Source organism: Rhinopithecus roxellana, chromosome 15 (assembly GCF_007565055.1).
Source record: "Rhinopithecus roxellana isolate Shanxi Qingling chromosome 15, ASM756505v1, whole genome shotgun sequence".
Classification (NCBI taxonomy): Eukaryota; Metazoa; Chordata; class Mammalia; order Primates; family Cercopithecidae; genus Rhinopithecus; species Rhinopithecus roxellana.
The window spans coordinates 91,778,489-91,799,946 of NC_044563.1; the positions used below are offsets into that span (position 1 = coordinate 91,778,489).

The window sequence follows — 21,458 nt, forward strand, 5'->3', positions numbered from 1 at the left end:
AATGTTTTAGTTTTTTCCTCAACTGTCAAGTCTTTAACAAAAACTCAAGAGGAGAAGGAAAATGTATTACATTTAGCTGTATTTTTGCTTTCTGTATTCTTTTTACTGATGTTCTAAGGTTTCTTTGATGATTTCTCTTTTGTTTAAAGAACTGTCTTTAGCTATTCCTTCCTGTAGGGTAGTTCCACTGGATGCAAATTCTTTTGAGTTTTCCTTCATCTGAGAATGTCTTGAGTTCCACTTGATTATTAAAGCAATTCCTGGGTCGTTTTTGAAGGGCATTTCTGCTGGTTATTGGATTCTGGTTTGACGGTTATTTTCTGTAAGCACCTGAAAAATACTGTGCCACTTCCTTCTGGCCTCCATGGTTTCTGGTAAGAAAATTATCCTGCTTTTCTGTTCTTTCTCTTTTCATTCTTTTTCCTCTCTTTGTTTTAATTTTAATAGTTTCTTGTGCTGTGTCTTAAGTATTCATTCATTCATCTTCATCAATGCTTACATTTGTTAATACCATCCATGTTATTTGTTATCTTAGATACTGATTTTTTTTCTCTTCATGTGGGTCATAGTTTCCTGCTTCTTTGCATGTTTGTTTATTTCCGATGGGATGCCAAACATTGAGAATTTTACCTTGATGGGTCCTGGATGTTTTTTATTCCCACAAATATTCTTGAGTTTTGTTCTTAGATGCAGATGGTTTATTTGTAAACAGTTTGATCCTTTTGAGTTTTGCTTTTAAGCTTTCTAAGGTTGAACCAGAGTAGTCTTTAGATTAGGTCTAATTTGGTCCCAGTACTAAGACAGTACCCTTTTGAGTACCCTTATCTGATGCCCTGTGTATTATGAGATTTTAAAAATTCTGGTGGTGGGCGGCCTGAGTGCAGTGGCACATGCATGTAATCTCAGCACTTTGGGAGGCTGAGGCAGAACAGATCATGAGGTCAAGAGATTGAGACCATCCTGGCCAACATGTGTGAAACCACATCTCTACTACAAAATGCAAAAATTACTGGGCGTGGTGGCGCATGCCTGTAGTCCCAGCTACATGGGAGGCTTAGGCAGGAGAATGCTTGAACCCGGGAGGCAGAGGTTGCAGTGGAGCCGAGATCGCACCACTGCACTCCAGCCTGGCAACAGAGCGAGACTCTCAAAAAAAAAAATTCTAATTGGTGGGAACAGGAAAGAACCAGGGATTCTTTCCTGTGGTTCTTTCCCTTGCCTGAGGCACTCTCTTTACACACATACGCTGCTGAGAAATCAGCCGAACACTCTAGGGGGATGCACTGTAGGTCTTTTGGACCTTGCTGTTTGCACAGAGTCCAGCTTTCTTCTGCCCTGTATCCTGCCCTGCGAATTGTACCTCTTTCCACCCCCTGAACTCCCAACTCTATCTTGTAACTCAGGGAGATTGCTGGACTCCACCTGCGTTCTCCCTCCCTGCACTGCAGCCTAGAAGGGGGCTCACCATTTTTGTTTCTGCTTCCACAGGGATCATTACCTGTGTTGCTCTTGTTCAGTGTTTGAAAATCATTGTTTCATACATTGGGAGATAAGGAGCACCAACAGGATTGGAATGTTAGATAAGATGGTGAGAGGAAGGACTTGATTGAGAAATTAACTATTCGGATTATGTTTTGCTATATAACAATCTGCCCCCAGATCTAGTGACTTTTCTCATAGGTGTGCAGTTTGGGTAAGGTTAGGCTGAAACGGCTTGTTTCTGCTCTGCTAGGACATCAGCTGGGGGCAGAAGAAAGGCTGGGGCTGGAATCGTCTGAAAGCTTCCTCACTCAACATATAGGTGGTTGATGCTGGTTGTCTGCTGAGATCTCATTTGGGATGTGGCTGGAACATCTACACAGAGTCTTTCCAGTGGCTGCTTGGCTTCCTTCCTCACAGCATGGAGGCTGGGTTCTAACAATAAGGATCTGAGAGCCAGGAGGAAGTTATTACACCTTTCTAATCCAGCCTTGAAAATCATGCTGTGTATTACAGGGAGTCACTAAGTCTAGTCTATATTAAAGGGAATTAGCCTCCTACTTTTGCTGGAGGCAAGCTTAAACTCCTATTTTATGTAGGGAGGCAAGTCAAAGAATTTGTGGACATGTTTTAAAGTCCCACAGCAGTGATACTTGAGCAAAGGAGGTGAGGACATCCAGGGAAAAGTATTCCAGGTATATGGTACAGATACATAAAGACCCTGAAGGATAGTGGATGCTGATAGTTTAGATTTGTTTATAGTTTAGTTACCACTGCACAACGTCACCTCCTTGAGGGCAGGGTGAACAGTGTGGGAGAAGAGTGTTGAAAGATAGTTGCAGTTCAACAATTTTTTTTTTGAAGGCACTATGTATTAAAATTCTAAAAATGAGTACATATACTTTGATCTAGTAATTCTTTCTTTGAGAAATTATCTAAGGAAAAAGTATACAAACAAGCAATGCTGTAGTGAATATTTGTAGGTGCTTAAATGCGCATTAATAGCAGATTAATTAAATTATGGTTTGTCTATATAATGGAACACTGCAGTTTTTAAACTAAATGTTTTGGCACAGAAAAATAAGTGAGTATTGAGGGACAAGAAGTAGATTTCAAATACTGGTATATAAAATTGTACTATTTGGTTAAAAGTACTCTCTATATAATATGTGCATAGAATGGAGAAGATGAGATGAGAGCAATGGTGGCTATTTTAGAGTTGCTTTTCAGAAAACTGTATGTTGCTATTATAACAGAAATGTATTTCTATTGTCAAAGTAAAAGCACCTTTTAAAATAATATGTTGATTTCTTTTTATTAAGTATAAGAAGGGAGAATAAACAAAAAATGTACAGAAAAACTGTAGAGTGATGTAAATGAAGATTTTTCAAGAGATGATCTCTTGATTATAGGTTACTTTATTTCCTTTATATGTTGTTGTATTAATTGTAATTTAATTGTTAAACTCATAAGAAGGAGATATATATTAAAATAAAATAGTTGTGAAGGATGTTGTTAAGCAGCCTTGTTTTAAGAGTAGCTATCATGTGAAAAATTTAAATTTAGAGACTGGCAAAATCAAGAGATCTTTTGGTTTCCTTTAGTGCAGAGAACTGCAGAATTTCTTTACTGGACACAAAATGTTATGTGACTTACAACATTTGATTTACACACAATTCTTAAGCTATCATTCTTTGTTAAATGTGGCTATTTTCCATATTTATCTTATTCTTATCACCTCTTTATCATAGATTTTTAGTAACCTTGCACGTTCATGAATAAAATTCTAGATGATGTACTAATACTTTAATTAATATTTTATTGCAAAAATGTTTTTAGGTTAATTGTTCTCATTCACTGTCTTTTCCCTTTATTTTATATAAATAATTTGTAATTCATTTTGTTCTTATATACCATAGGATGTGTTTTGGAGATGCAGACAAAATATCTTTGATGAAATGAAGAAGAAATTTTTACAGGTAGACTGCTGATGTAATTGCCTTAGTGTGATAATCAGCAGAGCAAGTACAGCATGTTAGTATTTTTATTTAATATCAAGGCATGTCTTATGTTTTATGCTTGTTTGGCTATTTTATTTCTACCCAATTTTAATAATAAAAAAGTCACCTTAAATGAATTTGTGTCGGATAGTACCTTGTTTTTAGCTAGTGGAATGAGGGAGAAAAAACTGATGGAAAAACTAAGGAACCCTTTGTTATGATGTTGGGTATGATAGTTGCCTATTTTCCCAGATGTATTTATTTTCTGAGATATTAATAATGTAGGAAATTAAATCATTTAAAAATTTACAAAGTCAAAATCCAGAAATCCTATTCTACTAAATTTCTGAGAGCCTGTGTGCACTACAGACTTAAACTTCCATGTGATATAACATTCTGGTATAATCTTTACTTGATACTTAATTTTCCTTCAGTCCCTTTGCTCTGTTTTTTTCCCCGGAGTTGCTCATTTAATCTCTCCTGTCCTTCCCAAGTGTGGCAAGAGACCACTTAGAAAAAGATCACGTAGATAACATCAGAGTTGGCTGCAGTTTTGAGGTGGGGTGAAGTGAGGATCTTAAAAATAAAACCTCTTTTTCAAATGTAAGTTAGGACCTTCATTAATAGCCCTAGAAATGTTACTTGTTAAAATAAAAATGCAGAGTCTAAATGAAGCTGATAGTTTTTTTTTTTTTTTTTTTTTTTTGAGATGGAGTTTTTACTCTTATTGCCCAGGCTGGAGTGCAATGGTGCGATCTCGGCTCATGGCAACCTCTGCCTCCTGGGTTCAAGCAATTCTCCTTCCTCAGCCTCCCGAGTAGCTGGGATTACAGGTGTGCACCACCATGCCAGCTAATTTTTTTATTTTTCGTAGAGACAGGGTTTTGCCATGTTGGCCAGGCTGGTCTTGAACTCCTGACCTCAGGTGATCCACCCGCCTTGGCCTCCCAAAGTGCTGAGGTGTGAGCCACCACGCCTGGCAGCTGATACATTTTATAAATTTCAACCAGCAAAAATATTCATACCATCAATTCTATTTTAAAATCTGTGGCAATACATTAACCTTGAACTCTGGATACCCAGATGGGTAGTGCTCTAAGGCCTAATTACCTAGCTTATGGCAGCTCCTGTACCAAAAGGGAGAGAAAATGGACTTATTGTACGCACGCGTGTGTGTGTGTGTGTAAAACTTGTAACCAAAATATTATTCTTCGCAATAACATTGAAAGGAAGAAAGTCTTAGAGAGCATAGGTTGAATTTAGAAGTAAAGCGGTACCTTCATAATTTAAAAATACTTTATCTTAATTTTTTTCTCTTAGAAATATTTAAGTCTTGATAATTTTGAATTTTGTTTGATATTAGCTTATATTCTATATGCTGATGCCATTCTGAACATATACCATCAATTTTAAATGTCAGTTTGTGTTCTTTAATAAACACATAGGAAGTATTTTTTGAAACAAAAATTATGATGTTATCAGAGAACTCAGATTTAAACTTAAAACTATTGGGAATGTCAAGAAAAGGAGACAAGATGACTTAAGAGGCGAAGATCCCTTCAGCGGGCTCTAAAATGTCTTAGAACTATGCCAACAACTTCTAGATGTTTCTAGCAGTTAATTGTATCTTTGGAAGAAAACTGTTTTCAGTGTTTTTTATCCCAGTATGTTTCACCTTTTATAAACAAGGCTATGATTTATTCTTTCTACTTTTTTTTCTTTGAGACAGAGTCTCACTGTCACCCAGGCTGGAGCACAGTGGCACAGTCTCAGCTCACTGCAACCTCTACCTCCTGGGTTCAAGCGATTCTCCTGCTTCTGCCTTCTGAGTAGCTGAGGTTACAGGCATGTGCCACCACACCCAGCAAATTTTGTATTATTAATACAAAATAATACAGGGTTTTACCCTGTTGGCCAGGTTGATCTCGAACTCCTGACCTGAAGTGATCCTCCCACCTTGGCCTCCCAAAGTGATTACAGATGTGATCTACCTCTCCGGCCCTTTTTACTTTTTTAAAAAGGTTTTTTTCCTTCAGACGTTGCTAGGAAATCTAGCTTTGTTTCTACAATGAACATAAACACCGAGCATTCTATTAGCCTGTAGAGTAACTATAACTGCTGTTGACTTTCCCCCGAGTCTCACAAGTGTAATATTGCTATGAGTTGTCTGTAAAATAAGTAGTTTCAACTTTAGGATTTATACCTTTTTTTGTACTTGGCTAGATTTTCTTTGTAGAAAACTTTGTGCTCTTCAAATAGCGCATCTAAACTACATTAAATGTTTTTCTAAATGGAACATGTTTTAGGCTTTTCTATAATTTTGCACTTGTTTTCTCTTACCTCGGGTTCATCAGAGAACTCTTTCAACTAAAAATTTTTGCTCCCTCCCCTCAATCATGATGTATCCTCAGATGCCTTTTCTTAATGTTGGATGTAGTACTTAAATGAAAAGTAGTACCCTTCCCTCCCTACCAGCACCATCATCATACTTTCCCCACTTGAACTTGGATGTGCTTGAAGGTGTTTAGGTATGTTTATTTTTTATATATTACTATGTAACAGTGGACCCTAAAGTTTAGTGACTTAGTAGGGCAATTCGTTTATTTGTCCAGATTTCTGCAGGATGGGATTGGGGCCAGGGCTCACCAACTATTTGGTTCTGCTCCAGGTGGCATCATCTAGAATTACTTGGCTCCATTAAGTTGGTGGCAGTCATTGAATGGAATGGCAGCCATTCCATTGAATGGAATGTCCAAAAGGCTTTTCTCATACATCAGCCACCTCAGTGTCTCCACCAAGTGGCCACTTCCTCTCTATATGGACTGCTAGGGCCTCCTCACAGCATGCTGATCCAGGGTAACTGGATTACTTACATGGTGGCTGGATTATAAGAGGGAATGTTCCAAGAAATACAAAAGCAGGAACTGCTGGTTTCTTAAGGCCCTGCCTTAAGTTACACAGTGTCACTTCTATCACATTCTCTTGGTCTTAGATGGTCACGTGGCCAGGTCAGATTCTTGAGAAAAGGAAAAAGGAAAAAGAATGGCAAAGAATTTTTTGCTATTTTTAATTCATCTCAAGACATAATTGGTTTTACCTTTGGGCATAAGTAGGATCAGTCTTGGTTAGAGCCACAAAGAAATTAAGAAGATAGCTGCCCTAATTTCCCATTTCCAAAAAAACCTTTTTACATTTAAATGTTTTGGAAATGTTTCTTGCATGTTTAATTTATAATGTATAATTTTTTTTTCTCTTGAAAAGCTATTAAAAAAAATCTGTTGCCACATCTTATTGGTAGTATCTTAAAATTGCAACAACAAAAAAATTGTTTTCTTCTCAGTTCCCAAATTGGAGGGGGAAAGGAGGAGAGAAATTTTACTTTAGTATGATTACTATTAGCAATGGTGATTCTAAAATTCAGATGAAGTCCACATAATAGATTAAAGTATAGGTGAAATAAGAATGGGCCCAGAAAGTTGAGTGTAAAGTAGAATTTAGCAGTGGCTAGCTTAGAGCTTTAAAGAAGAGCAGAGCTTTTTATCTGTTTAAATCATCCTACAACAGAATTCAAGAGGAAAATGTAATTTGCTGAGAAATTCTATGTATAAGGAGTTTAAGGAAACAAAGTATATGAAGTTTTATGTAGGTGTTCATCACAGAATTATTTGTAAAAGTATAATAAAGTCTAAGTCAATAAAATAGAATTTATTAAGTAAATTATTATTAATCCATGTACTAACAAATACTACCTAGCTGTTAAAATGATGAGTTAGGAAAAGCTTTACAGGGAAAGATTGCATGATATAAGAAAGATGTTAGAAAACAGCATGTGTATTCTAATCCAGTGTTTGTGATTATGTAGCATGCATGCATAGCCTCTCTCTCTCTCTCTCTCTCTCTCTCTCTCTCTCTCTCTCTCTCTCTCTCTCTCTCTCTCTCTGTGTGTGTGTGTGTGTGTGTATGTGTGTTTGCAGATAAGATACTTGGAAGGATATATGCCAGCATGCTAATAGTTATCTGTGGGTTATAGAGTTACAGATTATTTCCATTTTTTCCTTTATACTCGTACTATTTTTTAAAAAAGCAAAATTATGTATATGTACAGAAAAGAAGGGCTATTACTAAAAAGAATATAAGCCACACATGAGATTGAATTTTGTTTTTATCTGTATAATACATTTAGTCTTTAGATAGGATTCTATTGAGGGATAATTTTTCCACATAGAAGGAGAGGCATCTGGAGTGCTTGGACCCTGCATTCACATATTTAGGGAAAGAACCAGGAACTGCTAGTGTCTGGCCATATGATGTTGCCACATCACCATTCTTATGTATGATTACTATCATAGCACTTTTGATTTCTAAATTCTTAGAGTTGTCTTCCTTTGACCATCAACTCCAGCCTATTTGAGGCTTTAAAATCTGGCTACTACAGTATTTTATACCAGGAACACTGAATCGTTCAGACCTGAGCTATCCCTGAAGTATACTATTGAATCTATAAAAGTGTACCTTTTGTAGTTGAAATTTATTTTGAGTTATTTACTGTTTCATCATAAACCAGCATTTTTAAAAAGGTCTATGTTTTTTAGTTTAGGGTTAAAATGTGTAAAATGATCTATTAAATGTGTTAATATAACATCTAAAATGTACAGGTGAAGGCTTTTTTATCTTTTTTGAAATGTATATTGATAATGTTCTTTTGTTTCTTTTATTTTACAGAAATGTATTTTCTTTTTATTTTTTAACTAACTTATTGGTAATTAAATATTTAGTGTGTCTGAATTGTAGTGCTACCCAATTTATTTTAAATATTATACTTTTATATCAACTTACTTTTGTTCTAAACTAATTGGAATAACTTTAAATGATCTCTTGCAAACCCAAAAGCTGTGTGTCACAGAAACAGATGATAATTGTATTACTTCAACAAACAAAAAACTTTGTGGCTATCCCATCTTCAGTACTAGCTAGTTATAATTTTTCTTATTTAAAAATGGATAATATAGAAGCAACAAAAGGTTGGGGTTGATAGTGTTGTAAAAACTAAGGAAGAAATAAATTTTTGTGTAAACCACCAGTTTGTAAAGATCATATTTCTGAATAGCCCATTATGGAGATGGTGAGACATCTCCCAGTTTAATGCCACACCTGACTTTCAGGGAAAGCAAGAGATTTACGTAATCAGATTTGTGTATCAGAAATACTATTCTGGGTTAAAGGAATATAAGATTGGAAGAAGTTAAACTTCTTGGGAAGCTGTTCCATAATTTTGTTGTAGGATATTCTTACTGCTGCAGGCAGGAATAAAGTGCAGGAGGTAGTTCAAGAGATATTCAAAAGGTAGAATGGACAGGATTTGGAGACTCTGTGAGGTAAAGAGGGAAGGACGAGGAAGATGATCAGTTCAGCTGTTTGGTTTCAGCAGCTAGGCAGATGATGGTGCCATTCATTGAGATAGCCATTATAGAAGGAGGGAAAGGAATTTCTTCCAATAAAGTATCTTTGATGTAGTGTTTTACCCCTGTGGAAAGTGGAAAAGTGGTGTCCCTTAACAGCTTGAGGGAGGGCATAGCTTATTTGAGAAAGTTTGAGCAGGAAGGAGAATTCGTGACCCTAATTCCTTTCTGTGTTGGTAATTGAAACTGTTTCCTTGTTTTTCCCTCCCGCTCCTCCTGGCTCATCTGTTTGGATAAGCTTGTCAGCTCCCAACACATTAATAAATGGAGCTTTTTGGACATCTGGACTTATGGGTACAGCAGCGTAAAGATTAGGAGATGTAGTAGCCTGTATCCCTTATAGATTTTGTAATCTTTAGACAATCCTTACTGCATTTTTGCACAATTCCCATTGTTTTTTTAGGGGACCCAGAAATACTTGGTTTGACTGTGGCTAGCATGGTAATGACACATTTTTAAGGATCAGATTTTATAATTTTTAACTTAAAATTGCTTAAATATTACTATCTTCATGGCTTATTGACCATGGGTTTACATCTTAAAGGTGAAAGCAAATGTCTCCAAGAATGATTGTTGATTCTGAAATATGCCCCGATGTTTCCAAAACAAACTTACATGGTACTTATATGTTTGACATATCCATTAGAATGTGTTTCAGGCTACAATAAAACAGAGAAAATAGCACAGAGAAAATACTTAATATTTTGTGAGGTCTTTTACATTTAATCATAAAATTTTATGGCTAATTATACTTCTGTTTTGCCTTGAAGATAATATATAAAGTCCTATTTTTCTTAAAATTTCAGATAGAAAATGCTGCTGAAGAACCTAGAGTCTTATGTATAATACAAGATACTACTAATTCAAAGACAGTGAATGAACGGATCACTTTAAATTTACCAGCATCTACTCCAGTCAGAAAGCTCTTTGAAGATGTGGCCAACAAAGTAGGCTACATAAATGGAACCTTTGATTTGGTGTGGGGAAATGGAATCAATACTGCTGATATGGTAAAATCCTAGACTTAAGCTTCTAAAAATGTTATTATAGCCATTGTTGTTGCTACTAATGATAATGTTAAATCCTGGAACTCTTTTTAAATCATAAACAAAAGTATAACAACTACAGTAAGAGCCTATGTGCAGCTCAGTAATTGGATCCTTCGTCTTCCTTTGCCTCCATTCTGGATTTAACATTTGCTTGTCCTAAAGTTTACATTATGTCATTTCGTCAGTTTTTTCATTCATGAAAGGTGACTCTCATAATATTGTCTCAACTAAATATTCAGTAATATTGTCTGTATTTACTGAGCAGAATGATGATCATCGTATATTTTTCCATGGTAAAAGATTGTAAAATCATATTTTATGATCTGATTTTTGGAAAGGAAGAAAAAATATTCATAGTAAGAAAAATGGAATCATATATGCCTCATACATTCCAATGTTAACCAAGATTATCTCTTGCTGGCTTTTATTTCTTTTTATTTGTGTGTCTATGTGTATTTCTGGGCAACTTTTTTTATATGTTTATTTTTCTTTGTATGGACATGTATAGCTTTTGACTTTTGACTCTCAAGCTTAAAAACATTTTTAACGACTGCAGTCTTGTCAGATCTCTTTGAGGGTATACTTTCTAATTTTAGTCTTCTGTTCTGTTAACTGTTTCCTTAAGTGTTTATCCTTTATCCATGATGTTTAGTTTCTCTCTTTCATGGTGTAGCATTTCTTTAAATATTTAGTGATTCTTACTTTCTGCTCATTTTTATATTTGAGAATCTCTTCACTTCTCTGTGGATGCTGATTGAACTTACCATATTCAGTTCTTGGTTGTTGTGGAAAAAGGGTGGGACATGCTGCTAGATGTGATATGTTTATAATTTGTTCTGGGATTGACTGGTTTCTGACTCTTTAGGGTTAGGAGTTCGTCAGTACCTAGTTAGACAGCACTGCACTGCCTCTCTGGTCACAGTGCCCACTCTTCACCCTGACAGGAAATAGGCACTGCTGTCTGCTTCATAGTCCAAGGAGAAAAAGAGAGGAGATACCAAACTGATCAGAATGCCTTTTCCCACTTGCTCACTTTTAACTGTTTCCTGGCCTCTATGTCTTGACCTTAGTCTGAAGTTCCTTACTACCTTTATCTCCACAATAGTCTTCTCTTATAGGATCTTTGGGCTGTGGTTCCCTTTAGTTTTATTTTTCCATAGGTCTGATCCTGTCTGTTTTCTGTTTTTTAATTTCTCAAAATTTTTGGTTTGCTAAGCGTGCTTTTTTTTTTTTTTTTTTTTTTTTGGACATTTTATGGACTTTTGGGGAGGATTATTGGGAGACATGTACTTAGGTCATCATTTGACCTAATTTTGTATTAATGTTTACTACCAAAATAAACAATTGCAATTACTAAAAAAATTTCTAGGAATCCTTGATAGACATCTCTCCTTGGGCAATTTTTATAAGGGCACTGATCCTATTCATGAGGGCTCCACCCTTAAGACCTAATCAGCTCCTAAGGCCCCACCACTTAATATCATTGCATTGGGGATTAGGTTTCAGCATATGAATTTTGGGGAGACATAAACCTTCAGAACATAGCAGAGGCACTGATCATTTTTGCCTGGGATTGTGGTTAAGGAAGGAGACCACTGAGTTGCATCTCATCTGCGTTATTAGAATAGTATTCTAGATAGTCTTTTTTGTTTCCTTTCTCTCCGTCCACCCTACATGATAGTTAGAATTATTTCTATCATCCAAAATTGTAGCACTTACATCACCTTTTAGTTCAGTAACCTTCAATCACTGTTCATTGCCCACTGATTAAAAATCTCAGACAAGCTACTATTGGCTCTTTAAGGCTTTATACTCTTAAATCCCAGACACTGCATTGATTTATTTTCTTAACATAAATTTCCATATTTTTCTGTCTTAAGTTTTCCAGGAAAATACCTCTAACAGTCAATGAAGTTGAATGTGTATCCCTATGGTATTTGGAGTACATATTTTAAGTTGGTTCCACAGGAGAATCAGAGATGTTTGATGTTGCCTGATTTGCCCTTAAAATCATATTATACTTTTTATTCCATAATATATTTGTTTTTTTAAAATATAGAACTAATGTTTTAAACTGAAATTAACCAGTAAAATTGGTAGTCAGACAAGACATAGAAAGATAAACAATATTTAATCTGAGACTTTGAGTAGTTTCTGGTACATCACCACATAATTTCTAGTGTTGTCCTTTTTCAGTTTAAAGGATAGTTCTGTACTGTCCTAGGTGTCTTCCCAGGTCCTATTCATCTTTTACCCTTAAAAAGCTTTACTCGATGTTTCCTCATGCTACTTTAAATGTAATTGTTTTCTCTTTGACCTCCTATCCCCTTTGGCTGAACCACTTATCATAGTTCCTTTTTGTTATAGGTGTTATTCATCTATGTCTTTCCATTTCCAATGTAAGCATTTTCATGACAGGAACCTCGTGTAAATTTCGTATCCTCCATAAACATTCTTTCTGGGCATTCAAAAAGCATTTGTTAAATTATCTTCCACAATAGCTTTAAATAGCTGTATGTCAGGATTACCTGTTACTCTTTCTTTAGCTATTACTGTACTCAAGAGCTCTATTTCTGTATTTTTATTTGCCTCCTGTACATTTCTACAAATATGACTACTTTCTCCTGCTTCCTGCATAGTGCTGAATGGATACTCCTCAGAAAACTAAGGCCATTTAGCTACCCACCACCTTGTATACAGACACTTACTGAGGTAAAACCCCTGTGTATTTCAGCTATGTCATCTGATCATGTCCCACCAATGACTTGAAGGAACCCAGCAATCCCTTTCTTCCTTCCATGTGGCTTCTTTCAGCTTCAGGTTTTCTGTGTCCTGTTTTTCTTGTGGATTGATAGATGTTAGCCAAAATTAAGAGGTAGAACATATATTCGCTATTTTATTTACTTAGCACATCTTTTGCACTGTGTTTATAGTATTCTAAGCTCTGTACAAATGTAATCTTTTTTAATCCTTATATTATTAACTACTCTATGAGGTAGGTGCTACTACACCCTCATAGGTGAAGAAACTGAGTCACGGGGAAGTGAAATAACTTCCAAAGTTACACAGATAGTAAGTAGCGGAATCTCTTACGGTTAATTTTTTTTGTCCTCAATACCTGCACTTTTGTACAATGTTAATTAGTGTTAATTTCCTAAGAAATAAAGACATTTTCATAAAATGAGTATAAGGAGACTCTGCCCATGTCTTTGAAACATTAAAAACATTTCTTAATGCAACAAAATAGTTTTAAAGATACTTCTACTCCCTCATTTTTCTCTATAGTGGTCTGGAATGAGTGAATAGGGCTTGGGGCATACAGAGTTTCCTCTCTCATCCACCAACTAGAGTATATTAGAATGACAGCTAGAGTTGAAATTGCCCTACCATATAAGTTACATGAAGACTTGAATCTTAGATGTTTAATTTTCAAAGGTCTGATCACAATCACTTCCATACCCCCTGGGTCCTCTGAATCCTAGTGGTACATTTGAAAGAGGTATCATTTACTAGGAGAGGCTTTTCCTTAAGGAGTCTTTCTAAAGGCTATAATATATACTACATTAGTTATATTTTTGTTGCATTACATAATTATGTTACATAATTATTTTGGTTGGGTTGCTTAGTATGTTGCTTATCTGGTATTTTTCATCACATTTATATATCAAAACATTTTAGTTTTTATGTAAAATTATCTTTGGTCAATTTTCATGAAAACTCCATTAAATATCATACTGCATATATTGTATAGAACATGGAGAGAAATGTTTATAGATTCTTTTTATGTGTATGTAGTACTTAACACTCTTAACTTTCACCTTTTCTCTTTTTAGTTTTTTAGATGTTGGGGAATGTGAGTCTCTGGGATACCTATCAGTGTATGCATTGTTACTGGGCTTAGCTATCCCAGTTAATGAATAAATGAGTTAATTCCAAGCCTACATGAACAGAATTTTACCAGATCATTGCTAAACAAATACTATTTAAATGTAGATATGTGTCCATTTATAGATTACTTATTTTATGTTTCTCATAATCTGAAATATTATGTTTTATGTCCATAGGCTCCACTGGATCATACCAGTGACAAGTCACTTCTTGACGCTAATTTTGAGCCAGGAAAGAAGAACTTTCTGCATTTGACAGATAAAGATGGTGAACAACCTCAAATACTGCTGGTAAGCTACTTAGAAAACCCTGTTTTTATAATTTTTGTGCACTGTCACCTACTACTTGAGGATGCAGTTTCCTGAAGGAAATAAGATGTGTTTTGTAATTTGTGTAATAAATTAATGTTTTTCATTTTCTGTTGGTTTAAGTGTGTAGAATAACATAGTTACACTGGACATCCATAGCAACATTATTTGTGTATACAGACTGTATATAGACCGTAGTCTGTTGCCACGTTGGATTTAACATATGCTGCTGTCTTCAAGACCACTGCCATACCAGGGATGGGGGTGGGTCTAGGATAAGTCAGAGTGCCACAAGGATCTCCTGTGTTTCAGTAGTGACCCTTCCTTTGTTTAAGCATTTGCTTGGTTGCTGTAAATCTTCGGTGGTTTTCGTCTGGTTTTTCAGTATCTGCGACAAGGTCATTTCCATTCTCACTTCCTCCCCTAACCTGCCACCTTTTTTGGAATGACTGGTGTATACATTAAATGTTTCATTTCTATTCTTTTAATATTTATCCCAATTCACATTTCAGTAGACTTTCCTCTTCAGCCCAGTTGCCTTAGAGATATCTAATGCAGTAACTCCCAATTTGAGGGCTATTCCACCAGAGATTTTTTTTTTTCCTCTCAGTACATTGTAGAGGACATGAGTTAAAAAAGAGTAAGAGGAAGGGACTGAGATGGCTGATTAGAAACAGCTGCGGTCCACAGCCCTTATGGAGAGGAATGAAAGGGGCAAGTGAATACAGCACATTCAACTGAAATATCCAGGTTCTCGCATTGTGACTGATTAGGCAAACAACTGGACTCAAAGAGAGTGAAGAAAAGCAGGGTGGGGCAATGGCCCACCCAGGAGAGGCACAAAGCCAAAGGAATCCCCACTCCCAGCCAAGGGAAGCTGTGAATGATTGTATGACTCTGCCCAGGAAACCACGCTACTTTCATGGATCTTTGCAACCCTAAGATCAAGAGATCCCCTCAGGAGCCCATGCCACCAGGATCTTGGGTCCTATACACAGAGCTGTGTGGAATCTTGGTAGAGCAGCCACTTGGGCACACATACAGACCCAAGAGTTTTACGTACTCCGACCCCAGGATCCCCAACAAGGTGGGAAGTCCATCCATATATATACCCCTAGGAAGGGGGCTGAATCCAGGGATCCAAGCAGCATTGTTCTGTGGGCCCCACTTCCACAGCACCTCACAAGCTAAGACTCACTGGGTTGGAATTCAAGCCAGCCAATGGCAACAGGCTGGAGTCTGCCCGAGATGGGATGGAGTTCCCAGTGGGAGGGGTGGCCACCATCTCTGTGGTTCTGTTGACTCAGTCATTCCAGCTGCTGGCTTTGGAGGATTCAAATGGTCTGGACCAGGAAGGATTCCTCCCATTGCAGCACAGCTGCTTTGCCAGATCGTGGCCAAACTGCCTTTTAAGCTGGACCCTGATCCATTCCCCCTCACTGGCTAGGAGCTCTTTGCAGGGACTTCAGTCACTCTAGCCAGTGTTAAACAGACAGAGCTCTAATCTCTCCCTGGGATGGAGCTCTGGGTAGGGGAGAGGGGAGGCCACTGTCTCTGTGGTTTGGTTGACTCAGCCATCCAGACTGCCAGCTTTGGAGAGTTCAAACGTTCAAATGAGGAAGGGTCCCCACACAATGCAGCACACCTTCTCTACCAGAAGGCAGCCAGACTGCTTTAAGCATGCCTGATCCTGTTCCTCCTGACTGGGTGAGACCTCCCAACAGAGGTTTCCAGCAACTTCCTACAGGTACATTCAGGCCAGCAACAGGTCAGGACCCCCGGGACAGAGTTTCCAGAGGAAGGAGTAGATGGCCATCTTTGCTATTTCACAGCCTTCACTGGTGATACCTCCAGGTATGGGAAAAACTGAGGCAACTACGGCCTGGAGTGGACCCCCAGCAAACTGCAGCAGCCCTACGGCCTGATGGTTAAAAGTAAAACAAACAAGCAGAAAACGATAACAATAATACCAACAGAAAAGACCCCACACAATCCCTATTCAAAGGTCAGCATCCTCAAAGATCAAAGGTGGATAAGCCCACAAAGATGAGAAAGAGTCAACACAAAAACGTCGACAACTCAAAAAACCGGAGTGCCTCTTCTCCAGATGACCTCAGTGCCTCTCCAGCAAAGGCACAGAACTGCTGAGGCTGAGATGGCTGAATTGACAGAAGTAGGTTTTAGAAGGTGGCTAATAACGAACTTTGCTGAGCTAAAGAAGCATGTTGTAACCCAATGCAAAGAAGCTAAGAATTGTGATAATACAGAAGCTGACAGCCAGAAGAGCCAGTTTAGAGAGGAACATTACCAACATGATGAAGCTAAAAAACACACTACAAGAACTTCACAGTGCAATCACAAGTATCAATAGCAGAATAGACCAAGTAGAGAAAAGAATCTCAGAGCTTGAAGACTGTCTTTCTGAAATAAGACAGGCAGACAAGAATAGAGAAAAGAGAATGAAAAGGAATGGACAAAACCTCCAAGAAATACGGGATTATGTAAAGAGACCAAACGTACAGCTGATTGGAGTACCTGAAGGAGACAGGAAGAATGGAACCAAGTTGGAAAATATACTTCAGGATATCATCCAGGAGAACTTCCCCAATCTAGCAAGACAGGCCAACATTCACATTCAGGAAATGCAGAGAACCCCAGTAAGATATGCCATGAGAAGATTAACCCCAAGACAATAATCATCAGACTCTCCAAGGTCAAAGTGAAATAAAAAATGTTAAGGGTAACCAGAGAGAAAGGCCAGGTCACCTACAAACAGGCAAACAGTAGACCTCTCAGTGGAAACCCTACAAGCCAGAAGAGATTAGGGACCAATATTCAATATTCTTAAAGGAATTTCCAACCCAGAATTTCATATCTGGCCAAACTAAGCTTCATGAGCAAAGGAGAAATAAGATCCTTTTCAGACAAGCAAGTGCTGAGAGAATTCATCACCATCAGGCCTGCCTTGCAAGAGCTCCTGAAGAAAGCACTAAATATGGGAAGGAAAAACCATTACCAGCCACTACAAAAATGAAGTACACAGACCAGTGACACTATTAAGCAACCATATAAACAGGCTGGGAAAATAACCAGCTAGCATCATGATGACAGGATCAAATTTGTACATAACATTATAACCTTAAATGTAAATGGTCTAAATGCCTTAATTAAAAGGCACAGAATGGTAAGCTGAATAGAGTCAAGACTCATCAGTATGCTGTCCTCAAGAGACCCATCTCATGTGCAAAGACACACAGGCTCAAAATAAAGGGATGGAGGAAAATTTACCAAGCTAATGGAAAACAGAAAAAAGCAGGAGTTGCAATCCTAGTTTCTGACAAAACAGGGTTTACACCAACAATGATCAAAAAAGACGAAGAAGGGCATTACATAATAGTAAAGAGTTCAATCCAACAGGAAGAGCTAACTAGTCCTAAATATGTATGCACCCAATACAGGAGCATCCAGATTCATAAAGCAAGTTCTTAGAGACCAACAAAGAGACTTAACACTGCCACACAATAGCAGTGGGAGACTTTAACACCCCACTGACAGATCATTGAAATTAAACAGATTATTGAAAGACATTGTTAGACGGATCATTGAAACAGAAAATTAACAAAGATATTCAGTACCTAACTCAGCTCTGGATCAAGTGGACCTGATAGATATCTACAGAACTCTCTACCCTAGAACAACAGAATATACATTCTTCTCATCACCACATAGCAGTTACTCTAAAACTGATTACATAATCAGAAGTAAAACACTCCTCAGCAATTGCAACAGACTGTCTCTCAGACCACAGCACAATCAAACTAGAACTCAAGATTAAGAAATTCACTCAAGGCTGGGCGTGGTGGCTGAAGCCGTATAATCCCAGCACTTTGGGAGGCCGAGATGGGCAGATCGTGAGGTCAGGAGATCGAGACCATCTTGGCTAACACGGTGAAACCCCATCCCTACTAAAAAAAATACAAAAAACTAGCCGGGCAAAGTGGTGGGGTGGCGGGCGCCTGTAGTCCCGGGAGGCGGAGCTTGCAGTGAGTCCAGATCGCGCCACTGCACTCCAGCCTGGGCGACAGAGCGAGACTCCGTCTCAAAAAAAAAAAAAAAAAAAGGAAATTCACTCAAAATCACATGACTACAAAATTGAACAACCTGCTCCCGAATCACTCTTGAGTAAATAATGACATTAAGGCAGAAATCAAGAAGTTCTTTGAAACTAGTGAGAACCAAGAGACAACATACCAGAATATCTGGGATGCAGCTAAAGCAGGGTTAAGAAAGAAATTTATAGCACTAAACGCCCACATCAAAAAGCTAGGAAGATGTCAAGTTAACAACCTAACACTACAACTAAAAGAACTAGAGAACCGAGAGCAAACCCCAAAGCTAGCAGAAGAGAAGAAAAAACCAACATCAGCGCAGAAGTGAAGGAGATAGATAGAGACACAAAAAACCTTTCAAAAATCAACAAATCCAGGAGTTGGTTTTTTGAAAAAATTAATAAAATAGATAAACTGCTAGCTAGACTAATAAGAAAAGAGAGAATAATCAAATAAACACAATCAGAAATGATAAGGGTGATATCACCACTGACCCCCACAGAAACACAAACAACCATCAGAGAATATACTATAAACATCTCTATGCACATAAAGTAGAAAATATGGATAAATTCCTGGACACATATACCCTCCCAAGACTGAACTAGGAAGAAATTGAGTCTCTAAATAGACCAATTACAAATTCTGAAAATGAAGCAGTAATAAATGGCCTACCAATCAAGCCCAGGACCAAACAGATTTACAGTTGAATTCTACCAGAGGTACAAAGAAGAGCTGGTACCATTTCTACTGAAACTATTCCAAAATATTGAAAAGGAAGAACTCCTCCCTAACTCTTTGTATGAGACCAGCCTCATCCTGATACCCAAACCTGGCAGAGATACAACAAAAAAAGAAAACTTAAGACCAGTATCCCTGATGAACATCGATGCAAAAATCCTTAACGAAATACTAGCAAACTGAATTCAGCAGCACATCAAAAAGCTTGTCCACATGATCAAGTTGGCTTCATTCCCAGGATGCAAGGTTGGTTCAACATGTGCAAATCAATACATGCGATTCATCACATAAACAGAACTAAAGACAAAAAACACATGATTATCTCAAAAGATGCAGAAAAGGCCTTCAATAGAATTCATTATCCCTTCATGTTAAAAACTCTCAGTAAACTAGGAATTGAAGGAACATACCTCAAAATAACAAGAATCATATATGACAGACCCACAGCCAATATAATCCTGAATGGGCAAAAGCTGGAAGCATTCCCCTTGAAAACTGGCACAAGACGAGGATGCCCTCTTTTACTACTCCTATTTAACATAGTATTGGAAGTTCTGACCCAGACAATCAGGCAAGAAAAAGAAATAGAAGATATTCACATAGGAAGAGAAGTCAGATTATTATCTTTGTTTGCAGATGACGTGATCCTATATCTAGCAAACCCCATCGTCTTATGATGTATTTTCATAAAATCAGCTTAAGCTGGTAAGCAACTTCAGCAAAGTCTCAGGATACAAATTCAGTGGCAGAAATTGCTAGCGTTCCTGTATACCAACAATAGGCAAGCAGAGAGCCAAATCACTAATGAACTCCCATTCACAATTGCTACAGAAAGAAAATACCTAGGAATACAGCTAACAAGGAAAGTGAAGGACACCTTCAAGGAGAACTATAAACCACTGCTCAGATAAATCAGAGAAGACATAGACAAATGGAAAAACATTCCATGCTTATGGATAAGAAGAATCAATATCTTGTTAATGGCCATACTACACAAAGTAATTTATAGATTCAGTGCTATTCCCATTAAACTACCATTGACATTCTTCAGATAATTAGAAAAATCTATTTTAAGATTCATATGGAACCAAAAAAGAGCCTGAATAGCCAACACAATCCTAAACAAAAAGAACAAAGCTGAAGGCATCATGCTACCCAACTTCAAACTATACTGCAAATCTGCAGTAACCAAAACAACATACTACTGGTAAAAGAACAGATACATAGACCAGTGGAACAGAATAGAGAACTCAGAAATAAGCCCACGTATCTACAACTGTCTGATGATATTCAACAAACCAGACAAAAGCAGTGAGGAAAGGATTCTCTATTTAATAAATGGTGCTGGGAGAACTGGCTACCATATGCAGAAAATTGAAACTGGACCCCTTCCTTACACCACAAACAAAAATTAAGACAGATTAAAGACTTGAATGTAAAACCCAAAACTATACACAACCCTGGAAGAAAATCTAGGCAATATTATATAGGACACAGGTATGGGCACATATTTCATGATGAAAACCCCAAAAGCAATTGCCCCAAAAGCGAAAATTGACAAATGGATCTAATTAAACGAAAGGGCTTCCACACAGCAAAAGAAACTATCCTCAGAATGACCAGCCAGCCTACAGAATGGGAGAAAATTTTTACAATCTATCCATCTGACAAAGGTCTAATATCCAGAATCTACAAGGAGCTTAAATAAATTTACATGAAAAAAACAGACCCATTAAAAAGTAGGCAAAGGGCATGAACAGACATTTCTCAAAAGAAGATACACATGCAGCCAACAAACATGGAAAAAAAGCTTAACATTACTGATCATTAGAGAAATGCAAATCAAAACCACAATGAGATACCATCCCACGCCTGTCAGAATGGCAGTTATTAAAAAGTCAAAAAACAAAAGATGCTGGCGAGGTTGTGGAGAAAAAGGAATGCTTTTAAACTATTGGTGGGAGAGTAAATTAGTTCAATCATTGTGGAAGATAATGTGGTCATTCCTCAAAGACCTAGAGGCAGAAATACCCTTTGACCCTGCAATCCCATTACTGGGTATATAGGCAAAGGAGTAGAAATCATTCTGTTATAAAGATACATGCATGCATATGTTCACTACAGCACTATTCACAATAGTAAAGACATGGAATCAACCTAAATGCCCATCAATGATAGACTGCATAAAGAAAATGTGGTACATTTACACCACAGAATACTGTGCAGCCATAACAACTAACGAGATCATGTCCTTTGCAGGGAGATGGATGGAGTTGGAAGTCATTATTCTCAGGAAACTAACACAGGAACAGAAAACCAAACACTACATGTTCTCACTTGTAAGTGGGAGCTGAATGATGAGAACACGTGAACACAGGGAGGGAACAACACACACTGGAGAGGGAGGGAGAGCATCAGGAAGAAT

General features: G+C 37.4%; 1 protein-coding gene across 1 annotated transcript in view; it reads left to right on the plus strand.

The window, feature by feature from the left end:
* The first annotated feature begins 3,402 nt into the window (after positions 1–3,402).
* The window catches only part of LOC104663459 (ubiquitin carboxyl-terminal hydrolase 47), an 84,479-nt gene continuing 66,423 nt past the window's right edge, over positions 3,403–21,458 (plus strand). The window contains exons 1-3 of the mRNA XM_030918400.1: positions 3,403–3,458; positions 9,745–9,948; positions 14,052–14,165. Coding sequence (XP_030774260.1) covers positions 3,438–3,458; positions 9,745–9,948; positions 14,052–14,165 — 339 coding nt within the window. The 5' untranslated portion in view covers positions 3,403–3,437. The remainder of the gene's footprint in view (positions 3,459–9,744; positions 9,949–14,051; positions 14,166–21,458) is intronic.